Source organism: Dryas octopetala, chromosome 2 (assembly GCF_963921425.1).
Source record: "Dryas octopetala chromosome 2, drDryOcto1.1, whole genome shotgun sequence".
NCBI classification, from domain to species: Eukaryota; Viridiplantae; Streptophyta; class Magnoliopsida; order Rosales; family Rosaceae; genus Dryas; species Dryas octopetala.
Genome location: NC_141367.1, coordinates 19981901 through 19994483, shown reverse-complemented (window position 1 = coordinate 19994483; position 12583 = coordinate 19981901). Strand labels below are relative to the sequence as shown.

The following is a 12583-nucleotide window of genomic DNA, read 5'->3' as shown; positions in this document are numbered from 1 at the left end:
CAAGTCATAAATCACCAAAATAAACCGAATAAGAAAAACATTATCTAGAAAATAAATACGGCACAAGTGCCGATCATATCCATGTCATCGAGTTTCTAGTCCTCGAAGTGTCCGAATTCAGTCTGGAAATCAGTGACCTCTAAGGTGGTATCCATAGTACATGATCCCTCAATGAGGTTGGTCTCTCGAGTTCCGCGACTGGCGTGATACTCATTTACAGCTTGCGCTGATGCACGGCAGGTGCGAGACCAGTGATCAGTTCCTCCACATCGGTAACAGAGATCATTTTGATTCTGATTCTGGTGGCGACGAGCCGGACCAGTGTTCCTCTCATTTCGAGTTCTTGAGGCCGAGAGACCGTGGTTCCTACCACGTTGGCCTCGGTCATATGGGTCATTCTTCTGAGAACATTTCTTTCCATATCTCGGGCAGTCGGACTTTTCGTCCTTTCCATGATCTCGGTATCCTTTTTCGCGGTTTGAATCGCGATGAGAGGCAATAGTGCTACTTTAGTACCGACTGGTCGGGCTTGATCATTTCTCATTAATAAGTTGTTCTTTTCAGCGAACAATAAATTAGTGATCAATGCCGAGAACTTGATAAAATTTATCTCCCTGTATTGTTACTGTAGGACCAAACAGGAGGTAGGGAAGGTGGAGAAAGGCTTCTCCAATAGGTCAGTTTCGGTGAGCTCCTCTCCACCAAATTTGAGGAGTGACTGGATCCGGCAGATCTCCGAATTATACTCATTCACGGATTTGAAATCCTGGAGACGGATGTTCTGCCAATCATGTCTTGCTTCAGGCAAGAAAATAATATTTTGATGGTTAAACCGCTCTTCCAGAGCAACCCAAAGAGCTCGTGGATCCTCTTCAGCGAGGTACTCAACTTGGAGTGCTTCCTTCATATATTTCCTAATGAAGATCATGGCACTTGCCTTAAGGGACTCTGCAACAACATTGTCAGCATTAATTGTCGACCTCATCTTATTGGCAGTCAAATGAAGCTTAACATCTTTAGTCCACTTTAGATAGTTTCTTCCGGAAACTTCCAAGGCGACAAAATTAAGCTTGTTGAGATTTGACATTCTTTGGTTGAAAGGAACAAATAATCATAATTAGTGCTTCGGACAATAACATCCATAAACAATAAATAAGAACTTCAAGTTCTATAACATGGTATAGACATGTAAAATCTACTGGTTTTGTCATGTATGGTGAATTTATAAAGGAAACTTCAGGTTCCTTATATAGCATTATTGAAGCTACAGGTTCAATATTTATGTATGAACTACTGGTTCATTAATTACCTGCAATTTCTACACATATACTCTAGTGCAAAAATTTAAACAAGTAAAATATTCATATACCCAAGTAAAACAGAAAAATATCACAAAATTATTTGAATAAAAGTTTCTGACATTTAGAGTATATATATTAATTGGTTTGCATACTAACAATAAACTATCAACAGCACAGTGGTTAAGGTGCACTCTTGGTACCCAAGAGATCCTGGGTTCAAACCCCAGGCATGACAAGAATTAACACAGCTTGGTGGCGTATGCGTGGAGCTGACGTGGCAGCTTGGTGGCTGCCTGCGTGGCGTCCGCGTGGCAGCTGACGTGGCGCATGCGTGGCGTCCATGTGGCAGCGGCGTGGTGGCGCTGACATGGCACCTGCGTGGCTGCTGACGTGGCAGCCGCATGGCGGGCCTGCTGGGCTGGCAGCATGGGAGTGGGCCTGCGAGGCGCTGCTGGCCTGGTGGGCTGCTACTGGGCCTGCATGGGCAGCAAAGCTGCTGCTGCTGGCAACGAGGGGATTGCAGCGATGAGCAAGGCAGCGTGCAGCGAGGTGCTGGCAGCAAGGTGTGGCAGCGAGGCGCGCTGCTGCTTGATGCGACAAGGGCTGCTGCAGGCAGCAAAGCTAGGTGCACGAGGCAGCAGAGAGGCTGCTGCTGGCAGCGTGCGTGGGTGAGGGGGCTGGCGGCTGCTGGCCGCGCGGGGTGGTTTCCGATCACCCCAATAAATTTCCTTTTTTTATTATTTAATCATTCAATCCAAATACATGTATAAAATATATGTAATCCCAAATAAATCAATCACATAGATTTAGGGTTCATGCTTCATGGAGAATTTTTCAATCAATCAAGGTTTTAAAACATGAACATAAAATTGTTTTATAAAACCTACTTGGTTGAAGAACGGATTGAATGATGATTCTCTTTTGTTTGGCGATCCACAATCCAAAGAGCTTTTTGTGCTGATAACGTGTTGTAAAATATGTAGAGATTAGGGTTTGTGGAAAAAAGGAGGCAGAGAGAAATATATCAGTCGTCATCTTATTCATCTTATAAATATCCTTATATAGACGTAGGGTTTACTAGGTTTAGAATATTTACTAGTATGCCCCTACAACTAATTACAGGAATAACCACACATAATAATATATTTACAACATAATTTAAGTTTTCAAAAAAATGAAATTCTTAGTTTTAACTTTTAAGTGTAGCTATTATACACGCGTCAATTAAAGGATGAAAAAGTAACGTAAAGATAAACATTACTTTCAACCAGGACTGACACTGAGGCAAGTAGCGTCTATGAAAAGATAATTTTGCATTTTGAGTGCAGAGATTCTGCATATTGGTCTTAAAAGTTGCTAGATTTTGGCATTTGTCCATGTTATCATTGTGGAGACAAAGTCATTTGGCAGGCATGGTGGAGCTAGAAAATTTTATTGTGGGGCCAAATCATAAAATGCAAAGATTGATTTTTCTTTTTTGACATGTATGATAACCTATTAATTGTATTAGATTACTAAACATTTATAACTTTATGAAAAGAAGGTTTTTTACGGTAGTGCATGTTATGCAATTTTATTATTATTCACGTTGCAATGCAATTTTTTATCATCATATATTATATATAAGAGTTGAATGGGGTGGGGTCCCAAAGCTTAATTATATCCATTTTTATATTTATGAGTAGACTTATACAAAAAATAGTAAAAAGACTGAAATAAGTGAGTGGGTGGGTGGGTGGGGGCCAAGACTCATGTGAGAAGTTGATTGACAAGTTGGAATTGTTGAAATTCCTATCCATTTCCAGAAGGTCGGTGCATGCACCCATTGTCAAATGTGTCAGGCAGTGGACCAGTGGTGATTGGAGCCTTGACAAAATGGCCTCCTCCCAAGGCCAAAATAATTAAGCAAGCCACTCATCTGAGGGAGAGCTAGTGATTCGAGCGAGTTCTACTCTAATAAGTCTCTAAATCCTTCTTGTGAAATAAGTGAGTGAGTGAGAGTTGAGTGTGCAGAGCGCCACTCCTCCTTCTTGTAAATCCTTCTCAGATTAGTGAATGTGTGTGCTCAAGTGGATGTAGGCAGTTTAGCCGAAGCACTCTAAATCTGTGTGTTCATTTTTGTGCGTGGTTGTGTGTGTTGAATGTTGATTGTGTTTGCAGTGTGAATGAGTTTAACAGCCAGATAGAAATCCAAACAGTCCAAAAACAAGTACAACAAAATGTTCTCCGGCATTAATGCAATGAACCAAGACCGCCTGCAACAGCTAAAGGCCTTCGATGAATCAAAATCAGGTGTCAAAGGGATCGTCGACGCCGGCATCACCAAAATCCCACCAATTTTCGTCCGGCCGCCGGGAGACCCCACCGGCGACGACCCAAGTTCCGGCCTACCAACCAAAACCCAATTTAGTATCCCAGTTGTCGACCTTGCTGACACTGCCGGAAGGCGTGCCGATGTGGTCGACGGAGTCCGGCGGGCCGCAGAGACCCTGGGGTTCTTCCTGGTGGTGAACCATGGGATACCCATTAGAGTGTTGCAGGATATGCTGAAGGCGGCACGTGGGTTCCACGAGCTGCCGACAGAGGAGAAGGCTGAGTACTATACTAGGGAGCGGATGAAGAAGGTCAAGTTTAGGAGTAACTTTGATTTGTATCAGTCAAGATTTGCTAATTGGAGGGATACTTTGAATTGTGTCATGGGTCCTGAACGTCTTGATCCTCAAGAATTGCCTGTGGTTTGCAGGTATGGTTCTTTATGAATGGGGGACATTGATTTTTCAAAGGTTTGTTGTTGGTATTTGGTTTTAGTGAAACATATGACAAATGGATCTCATCCTAGTTGGTGTTTGGTTTTTTTGTTATCTAATTTGCAGAGACATAACTATGGAGTACTCTGAGAAAGTTCAGAAATTAGGGGTCACTTTGTTTGAATTGCTATCCGAGGCACTTGGGCTCAAATCTGACCATCTTATAGGCTTGGATTGTGCAAAGGGGCATCTTATTAACAGTCACTACTATCCACCATGCCCTGAGCCTGAACTGACAATGGGCGCTAGCAAACACTCAGATCCTGATTTTCTCACAATTCTACTTCAAGACCATATCGGTGGACTCCAAGTTCTGTGTGAAAACCAGTGGATTGATGTCCCTCCTGTGCCTGGAGCTCTAGTAGTGAACATTGGAGATCTCTTGCAGGCAAGTCCTCTATACGTTTCCTGAAATGCTTTTCACTATTCATTCATTGCAAGAGTTGCTAATAGGCAAGCATTTCCTGAAATGCATTTCTATAATATACCTTTTGAGTTGCCATCTTCATTAGTCATATTATGTATCTGTTCAGGAGACATTGCACCGCTATTAATTTTTCAGATTCCCCTCATATGTATCTATAATATAACTTCAGACAGAGTAGACCAAGTATTCTTGTTTTTACGTTGGGATAGTGAATTATTAGTGATCACATGACAATCATCTGATCACTTGAGTAGTTGAGTGGTTGAGTGATGCAATTACAAATAAGAACTTAATTGCAATGACTTGAACAGAACTGTGGTCTGTGATCACTAGTTCAATATGATGCATTTTTGTGCACATACTTAATTGCATTTTGGGAGCTAGAGGTGTTTTTGAGCTAATTCAGGAAATTTTGTCTTCTCCTCCCCCAATACCGATACAGATTGTGAAAAATATATTTGTTACAATTGCTATTGAATTTCTTGAAAAGATTGTTTCTGTTGTATTCTTGCAGCTTATATCCAATGACAGATTTAAGAGCGTCGAGCATCAGGTGCTTGCCAACCAAGCAGGACCAAGAGTATCTGTGGCATGCTTCTTTACCCTGCATCTTTACCCATCAACAAGGTTGTACGGTCCGATAACTGAACTGTTGTCAGAAGATCATCCCCCTGTATACAGGGAAACCTCACTGCAAGACTTCATTGCTTACTACGTCAGAAAAGGGCTGGATGGGAACTCTGCACTAACACATTTCAAGTGCTAAGGGCAATGAAATATGGCACCAGATTCGATTTGTGATCTTAACATATGTTCCTTCAATTTTTTTTGTTTTGTTTTTTTTTTAATGGCATGTAAGCCCAGATGAAGTAGAGATGTTATAAGCTTGGAGACCCTTGATGTCAGCTCTTTCTAAGTGAGACCGAACTTCATCAGTCAGATTGATTAGGCATAACTCATAAGAAAGTCTTGCCTTTTTTTCTTTGGTCAGTAGGACTTGCATTGAGAAGAAAAAGATTGCAATACAAAAGCCCAATAAGCAGGGATTGGATGTAAATGGGCCGAAGTCCACATCCTCAACCCATTCTTATCGGGTCAAACGACAAACAAACCTAAAATCAAACTACAAATGCACTTCCCAACACTAACAATATCACAGAAACAGAGAAGTAGAGAAATTAACAAAACATAAGGCCCAAGCTTAGGTCCAATCCCAAAAAGACAACCATTAATAAAGTGAAGACCATACGCTGCCTATAGACTTGTTTGGCCGTTTTTCAACTCTTTTACATGAGTTTTCTTGTTTAAATGAGTCTATCATAGATTCATAACAACCCTTCCATGAGATATTCAAAACATGCATCTGTTGACCATGCAATCATCCAAACATGCTTCTGTTGACCATGCACATTGCTGATTGATTTGCTTCACCATTTTCTTTAAGATAAGCTTGTTTTTTCTTTCCTTCAAATCTTAAGAAAACCAGTTTGACTAAACTACTGTTGGTTCTAATTAAAAAAATTTCATAGTCCAGCAAATGCGTCATTGCCTTCCAAAACATGCTTCCATTGACCATATTGCAGACTGCTTACAGATTTGCTTAACCATTTTCTTAAGATAATCTTATTCATCTTCCCTTTCCTTGAATAAGATTATAAAACTATATAGATAGCTCATAAATGAGACTGGTGGTAGGAATGGAGCCGTAAAGGCTTTTCAAGCTCACTTGGCTGAACATAAGCCACCTCATCAGTTTCTTATTACCTTTGGACAAACTAATAAGTCATCATTTTCGCCTTGCATGTTTTCAAATTACGAGTGACAGACTGACAGCCAGGGACGAAGCTACATACAAGTTGGGGTGGGCTATAGCCCAGGGCAAAATTTTGCTAATATCATGGATGCTATCTCAGGTGTTGGGCATGAAGATCAGTACGACCGAGCCAAAGCGGTAAAGGCTTTTGATGACACAAAGGCTGGTGTCAAAGGCCTAGTGGATGCTGGCATACTTAAAGTCCCAAATATCTTCATAGGACCGCCCAACAAAGACCTCACTCATGATCAGTTTCCCACTTGCCAGCAAACCCATTTGCAAGTTCCTGTCATAGATCTTCATGGCATCAATGGTGATCGCCACAAGCAGGTTGTCGATGAAGTCCAGACTGCGTCGGAGACTTGGGGCTTCTTCCAAGTGGTCAATCATGGAATACCAGTGAGTGTGCTCGAGAGTATGATCCAAGGAGTGTGCAGGTTCAATGAGCAAGATCTTGAGGTGAAGAAAGAGTTCTACACGCGTGATCTGACAAGAACAGTCAGATTCAATAGCAACTATGATTTGTACCAATCTCGAACAGCTAATTGGAGGGACACATTGGCTTTTACCGGGGCTGCTGTTGATCATGACCCTAAAGCACTCCCTGCAATTTGTAGGTACTTTGCTCAATAACCCTGTCAATTTTGTCGCTTGGTGATCTAATTTGGTCAGATTTGGTGGTTTTACTGGTGATCTTTACACTATTTTGAGCTCATGTTATTCTGTCAATGAAAGCACAAGGAATCATATGATTATATTTTGTGCACTTTTAATATACACATGATTTCTAAATCAACAAGAATTGTGGGGCTTGTCTCAATAACTAAGAAAATTGCTCCCTCTGATAACTCTGTTCAAATGTGTTCTCACATATATAGTTTTCTCTTTGTTAGACCACTATTGAACCCAAAAAAGTCAAACTTCAAGAATAAGCCTACAATGTTTATCATGTTAATTACGCCCTTCCTAATAGATGAAGACAAGAAAAAAAAAAACATATAGGTGCAGCCTCTCCAAACACCTTACAAACCCTTCCTAACTAGAGTTCTGATACCATGTTACACAACCATATCAAACTAATACTCTTAGCATACTCTTCTACTAACAATGATTTATGTTGTTCATATCTTTTGAGTCACCTAACCTAACTGTTTAGATAACTTTTTACTTGTTTGTTCACTCAAACATGCAGAGATACAACACTTGAATACACAAAGCATGTCACAAAGTTGGGAGAACAACTTTTTGGGTTATTATCAGAGGCTCTTGAGCTCAAACCTGACTACCTGATAAGGGAAATGGAATGTGCTCAAGGATATACCTTTGTGTGCCACTATTATCCAGCATGCCCAGAACCAGAACTAACTTTGGGAAGTAGCAAGCACTCAGATCCTTCTTTCCTCACCATTCTTCTTCAGGACCAAATTGGTGGCCTTCAAGTCCTCCATGACAATCAATGGGTTAACATTAACCCCATTTCAGGAGCCTTAGTAGTAAACATAGGAGACTTCCTCCAGGTTTGTTACCAATCACATTATTGCTCCTAGCTCTTATTATGTAGTTTGTGTATTTTCACCAACTTTTCTAAGGTGTCCTAAAACTGTCCAGGCCATATCAAATGACAAGCTCAAGAGTGTTCAACACAGAGTGTTGGCAAACCGTGTCGGTCCAAGAGTTTCCATAGCATGCTTTTTCTCAGGACAGACTGGTGCACCTGCTAAGTCCTATGGTCCAATCAAAGAGATTATATCAGAAGAAAACCCTCCTCTGTATAGAGATTTTTTGATAAGTGAATATTATGGCAAGTTCTTTTCTCAAGGACTTGAAGAGAAGTCTGGCCTCGACCATTTCAAGATATAAAGCCAACAATTCCCACTGGATGAAAGCTTCAATAATGTAATATCCATGGCTGAATAAAGTGGCCTATCCACAACATGTAATATTAGCCAAATTAATTAGAAATAATTACTCTATACTACACTTTACTTATTGTTTGTAACATGTAACACACATATTTATAATATTTTACAGTCAAGTCACTTTGAGAGTGTATTGGTTACCTATTTCTTGGTACCAATTGGTACAAGCTTTCTATCTTAGCCATCCAAGCAATCCAATGGTTGCTAATTTTTTAATTTTTTCAAAACTCTCTTAAACTCTCTCACGTGTCTCTCTCTCCCTCATTTCTGAAATTTATCTTCTCTTTCATCACTCTCTTTCTCTCTCCCCAAGCACTCTCTTTGTGTTCTCTCTTGCTCTCCCTCGCTGCAACTTTCTTCGACGACATGTGTGTGCATCCGGCCATGGATGGCGACGAGAGGACCACCCCTGAGTTCCTATTTCTTCCCTCTTCATCCCTGTGAGCTCGGAACACCCAGCAACCCCCAGACCCGATCGGAGCCTCGATGTTGACTCTGATCCTGGCCTTGTCGCGACGTTGCCGAAGAACAAGCCAAGTTCCTCACTATAACAACGCCTAGAAAGTTATTGGGGAAGCCAACTCCACCCTCATGCCTTCCTTATCAGTAGTAGGTTCTTGATATTTTTTGTTTAGTTCAGTTTTTGAAACTGCAAGTGAACTGAAACTACAAAAACTGCAGTTTATTGGAGTTGCAGGCTTGCAGTTTCAGTTTCCGTTCTTTTGGTGATGCGTTGATGCTGATATTTTGGAAGGTGTCTGCATGCTATGTTTTTGTTATGTTTATTTTCGTCAAAACAATGAGCGGGGTAGATGGGGTTTTTGTGGCGCGGAGATCTAGTGGTGGTGTGGTGTCCGCAAATGAAGAATGAGTTTGTGGTAGTTAGCCCGCAAAGGAAGAATGAGGCTTTAAGTGATTTTGGTTAATAAAATTAGATGTCAATACCTGTATATTAACGGATTCAATTAATTAAGTCAGAGTACTTAGCAACCACACCTACACTTATGTTACAATTGTAACCAAGATAATTTAAGATAATATAGTTGGCTCTAGTTATTGTTCATTGTGTTAATTTAGTTGAGCAGCCTTTCCTATCCATCTTAGCTAATTTCAATACCGAAACAGAGTCTGTGTCTAAAGCAGTCTCTTTTGGGTATTTATTGCTTGGTACTGGTCTATGGCAAATCTACAACAATTTTTGAGCTCATTTGTACTCTAAACAAGAAAATATTGACAACTACTTATTCACCTCTCAGTGAATTACACGTTTAAAAGTGCGGAGCAAAGGGTTTGTGCCACTGCCAACCACATTGGACTGAGAATTTCTCTTGCATATGCTTTTTCAAAGGATGTTACTATCAAAAACCTATTCTTTGGTCCAATCAACGAACTGATATAAATTGTGCATCACCAAAGTGCATCTTTTGAAAGTTTGAAAAAGACAAAGACAGTATAGTTTTTGAGTAATACAAGAAGCATCAAATGGTATCTCAATATTTAATCACGACTAACATGTTGTCATCAACATTTTATTTTCATTTAAATTTATTGAATTTTCACAAAAAGAGGAAATTACAAATTTAGTCAACTTATTTTATATCTAGTTTAATTTTGGTCTACGATTTTTTTTAAGTTCAATTTTAGTCCACTTATTTTATATCTAATTCAATTTTGGTTCACGATTTTTTTTAAATAATGATTTTAAATCATTTTGGTTATGTTTTCTTCAATTATAATTGAATCATAAGTTATAATTCATCATTTTTTAATCATAGGAACCAATTTGGAGTATTAGAATCAAAGATAATTGAAGTTTGTTAAAGTTTAAAAAATCTAAAAATTTTCTAGGAAAAATTGGTAGTTTCGAGTACTTTATTTTTGGGTCAATTATCTTGAGTTTTAGAACTCCGATTTTAATGATCTTTATATGGTTGTAAAGAGAAAATGCATAGCTTTGAAACAAGTATATGTTTGCTGAATTTGGTTGAGATTTAATAGGGCAAAAGGCGAGACAAATTTGAGAAAATAAATCTGGATTTTTATTGAACAAGTGAAATAATTAGTGAACCAAAACATAACTTAAAAATATCATAGACCAAAATTGAACTAGGTATAAAATAAGTGAACCAAATCTGTAATTTTCTCAAAAGAAATATCTTGAAATTTTGTTTTCCATTAAACTGGTCATTCATGAAATTTAAACTCATGACTTATTCTAGTAAAGAAAGACTAGATGTTATTCACTAAATCCAAAAATCACTAGCAGTGCATTGATTTACTTCAATAAACAATGCTACAGCCCAACTTCTTTTTCTCCTCATTTACAAGAAATGTTCACATTAGACTTTAGACATTGTTTATTGTTTTCAATACAATAATAATGTATAATAATGTAGTATGTCTTATCAAGTGTCAATGTGTCACGTATTGAAAAAAAAAAAAAAAAAAGGGTAAAGATAAATGGGATTTTTTATAGTTCAACAGTCATATAACCTTGGCCTCCAGGCCCTCCAGCATTGTCACTGCTATTCATTGACTAATCCAATGAATTTCTATTTGTTTTTTTAGGTTTCCTCGTAAGTTGTAACCAAGGGTTTAAATTTCGAAATTTTCGGTGAAATTTCGCCGAAAATTTTGATTTTTAGGGGTATCGAAATCGAAACCTATATTTGTTAAATTTTCGGGATAATTTCGGCGAAATTTTCGCTGTGAACTGGTTTTGGATTTCTGGGTTTTTAGAGAGGAGGCTGGGTTGGAGAGGAGGCTGGGTTTTTGGAGAGGAGGCTGGGTTTTGGAAGAAAAATGGGGCAGCGGCAGGGGCAAGATGGAGGGAGAAAGAGGAGGGGCGGCGGCAGGGGGCGGCAGGGGGAGATCGACAGAGAAAGAGGGGGCGGCAGGGGGGAGAAAGATCCGGCAGGGGGGCGACGGCAGGGGGCGGCAGGGGGGAGAAAGAGGCCGGCAGGGGGGGCGACAAGGGTGGCGACGGCAGGGGGCGACAAGGGTGGCGACGGCAGGGGGAGTCTCGGGGAGAGAGATGGTGGATTGGTGATGGATTGGAGAGAGAGAGAGAGAGAGAGAGATGAAGAAAAAAGAAGAAATGAGACAGTGGAGGCGTGGAGGCGTGGAGCTGGAGACTCGGGGGAAAAGAAAGCAGAGGGAAGGAAAGAAAGAAAAAGAAGAAAAAAAAAAGAAAGGAAAAAAAGAAAAAGAAGGAAAGAAAAAAAGAAAAGAAAAGAAAAAAAGAAAAGAAAAGAAAAAAAGAAAAAAAAAGTAAAAAGAGAAAAAAAATAAAAGATTTAGGGTTGATTGAGATTTGGGGCCTTTGGTCAATTGTAAAGAAAAAAAATAGTTTGAGTTTTCGTTTGGCCATTTTGGAGTTTTGTTTAGTTGTTTTTAAACCCTAAATCAGTAAACTATGATATATTTTTATATAAAAAATAATTTAAAATACTCTAAAGGGCTAAACCCTAATATCATATACCATATCCTAGTTTGAGGTTTTTGGGCAATTGAAAAAAAAAATGATTTGGGATTTCGTTTGGCCATTTTGAGGTTTCGTTTAATTGTTTTTAAACCCTAAACCAATAAACTCTAATACATTCTTATATAAAAAATAATTAAAAATATCCTAAAAGACCTAAACCCTAATATCCTATATGATATCTTAAGCAATATAGAGTATAGATTATAAAGTATATATGATTTAGTATATATATTATAGAGTATAAAGAATATATTAATTTTATTTATTTATTATACTAATTTTATTTCACAGTATTTACCTTCAGCGCGCATTATATTCATTTTATATCACATGAAACTTACTATATAATTTAGTTTATTCAATGTTTTTGATCAATGTAGTAGATAATATGTTAAATAAACATATAGTAAAGTTTCATTCAAAATTTTCGTATTTTGGTAGTAATTTCCATTATTTCCATCTAATTTATGTCGAAATTTAAAAATCTTCGAAATTTCCGTCGAAATTTCTTCGAAACCCGAAATTTTATTCCTTGGTTGTAACATTAACAACTATATGTACATTTAAAGTAGATTGAGATCAATGGCCAAAAAAAAATAGCAGATCGAGATCAATCCATCGAGTCAAAGCCCAAGCTATGCCCAAAGTCAGCTCAACCATGCTCAATATTTCTAAAATAAGTACTGTAGAGTGTTGGGCTTGGGCCTAACCTTTGTGACCTGATCCCATCCCAATCCGAACCAATATTCCAATTTTTAATTGTTTTTTTCCGTGTAATTTTGTATTGTTCTTGTCATGTACTCATGTGTAAGAATAATAAATAAATTGATTA

At 38.7% G+C, this 12583-nt stretch overlaps 2 protein-coding genes across 2 annotated transcripts; both read left to right on the top strand.

Moving 5' to 3' along the window:
- The first annotated feature begins 3488 nt into the window (after positions 1-3488).
- Positions 3489-5496, top strand: LOC147293874 (1-aminocyclopropane-1-carboxylate oxidase homolog 1-like). Its single transcript, XM_086231435.1, has 3 exons — positions 3489-4044; positions 4175-4496; positions 5050-5496. Exons 1-3 carry the CDS (start codon positions 3521-3523, stop codon positions 5299-5301), a joined length of 1098 nt encoding a protein of 365 aa, XP_086087561.1. The 5' UTR covers positions 3489-3520; the 3' UTR covers positions 5302-5496.
- Positions 5497-6132: 636 nt separating this feature from the next.
- LOC147293873 (1-aminocyclopropane-1-carboxylate oxidase homolog 1-like) lies at positions 6133-8411 on the top strand. Its single transcript, XM_086231434.1, has 3 exons — positions 6133-6965; positions 7541-7865; positions 7957-8411. The coding sequence occupies exons 1-3, from the start codon at positions 6433-6435 to the stop codon at positions 8206-8208; spliced, it is 1110 nt and encodes a 369-aa protein (XP_086087560.1). The 5' UTR covers positions 6133-6432; the 3' UTR covers positions 8209-8411.
- The last annotated feature ends 4172 nt before the right edge of the window (positions 8412-12583 follow it).

What these genes read in the sequence shown, in the direction of transcription:
- LOC147293873 (XM_086231434.1), top strand. Translation starts at nt 6,433, where the DNA reads ATGGATGCTATCTCAGGTGTTGGGCATGAAGATCAGTACGACCGAGCC. An exon ending in GCACTCCCTGCAATTTGTAG is followed by an intron (nt 6,966 to 7,540) that starts GTACTTTGCTCA and finishes TCAAACATGCAG; the next exon opens with AGATACAACACTTGAATACA. An exon ending in ACATAGGAGACTTCCTCCAG is followed by an intron (nt 7,866 to 7,956) that starts GTTTGTTACCAA and finishes AAAACTGTCCAG; the next exon opens with GCCATATCAAATGACAAGCT.
- LOC147293874 (XM_086231435.1), top strand. Translation starts at nt 3,521, where the DNA reads ATGTTCTCCGGCATTAATGCAATGAACCAAGACCGCCTGCAACAGCTA. An exon ending in GAATTGCCTGTGGTTTGCAG is followed by an intron (nt 4,045 to 4,174) that starts GTATGGTTCTTT and finishes TCTAATTTGCAG; the next exon opens with AGACATAACTATGGAGTACT. An exon ending in ACATTGGAGATCTCTTGCAG is followed by an intron (nt 4,497 to 5,049) that starts GCAAGTCCTCTA and finishes GTATTCTTGCAG; the next exon opens with CTTATATCCAATGACAGATT.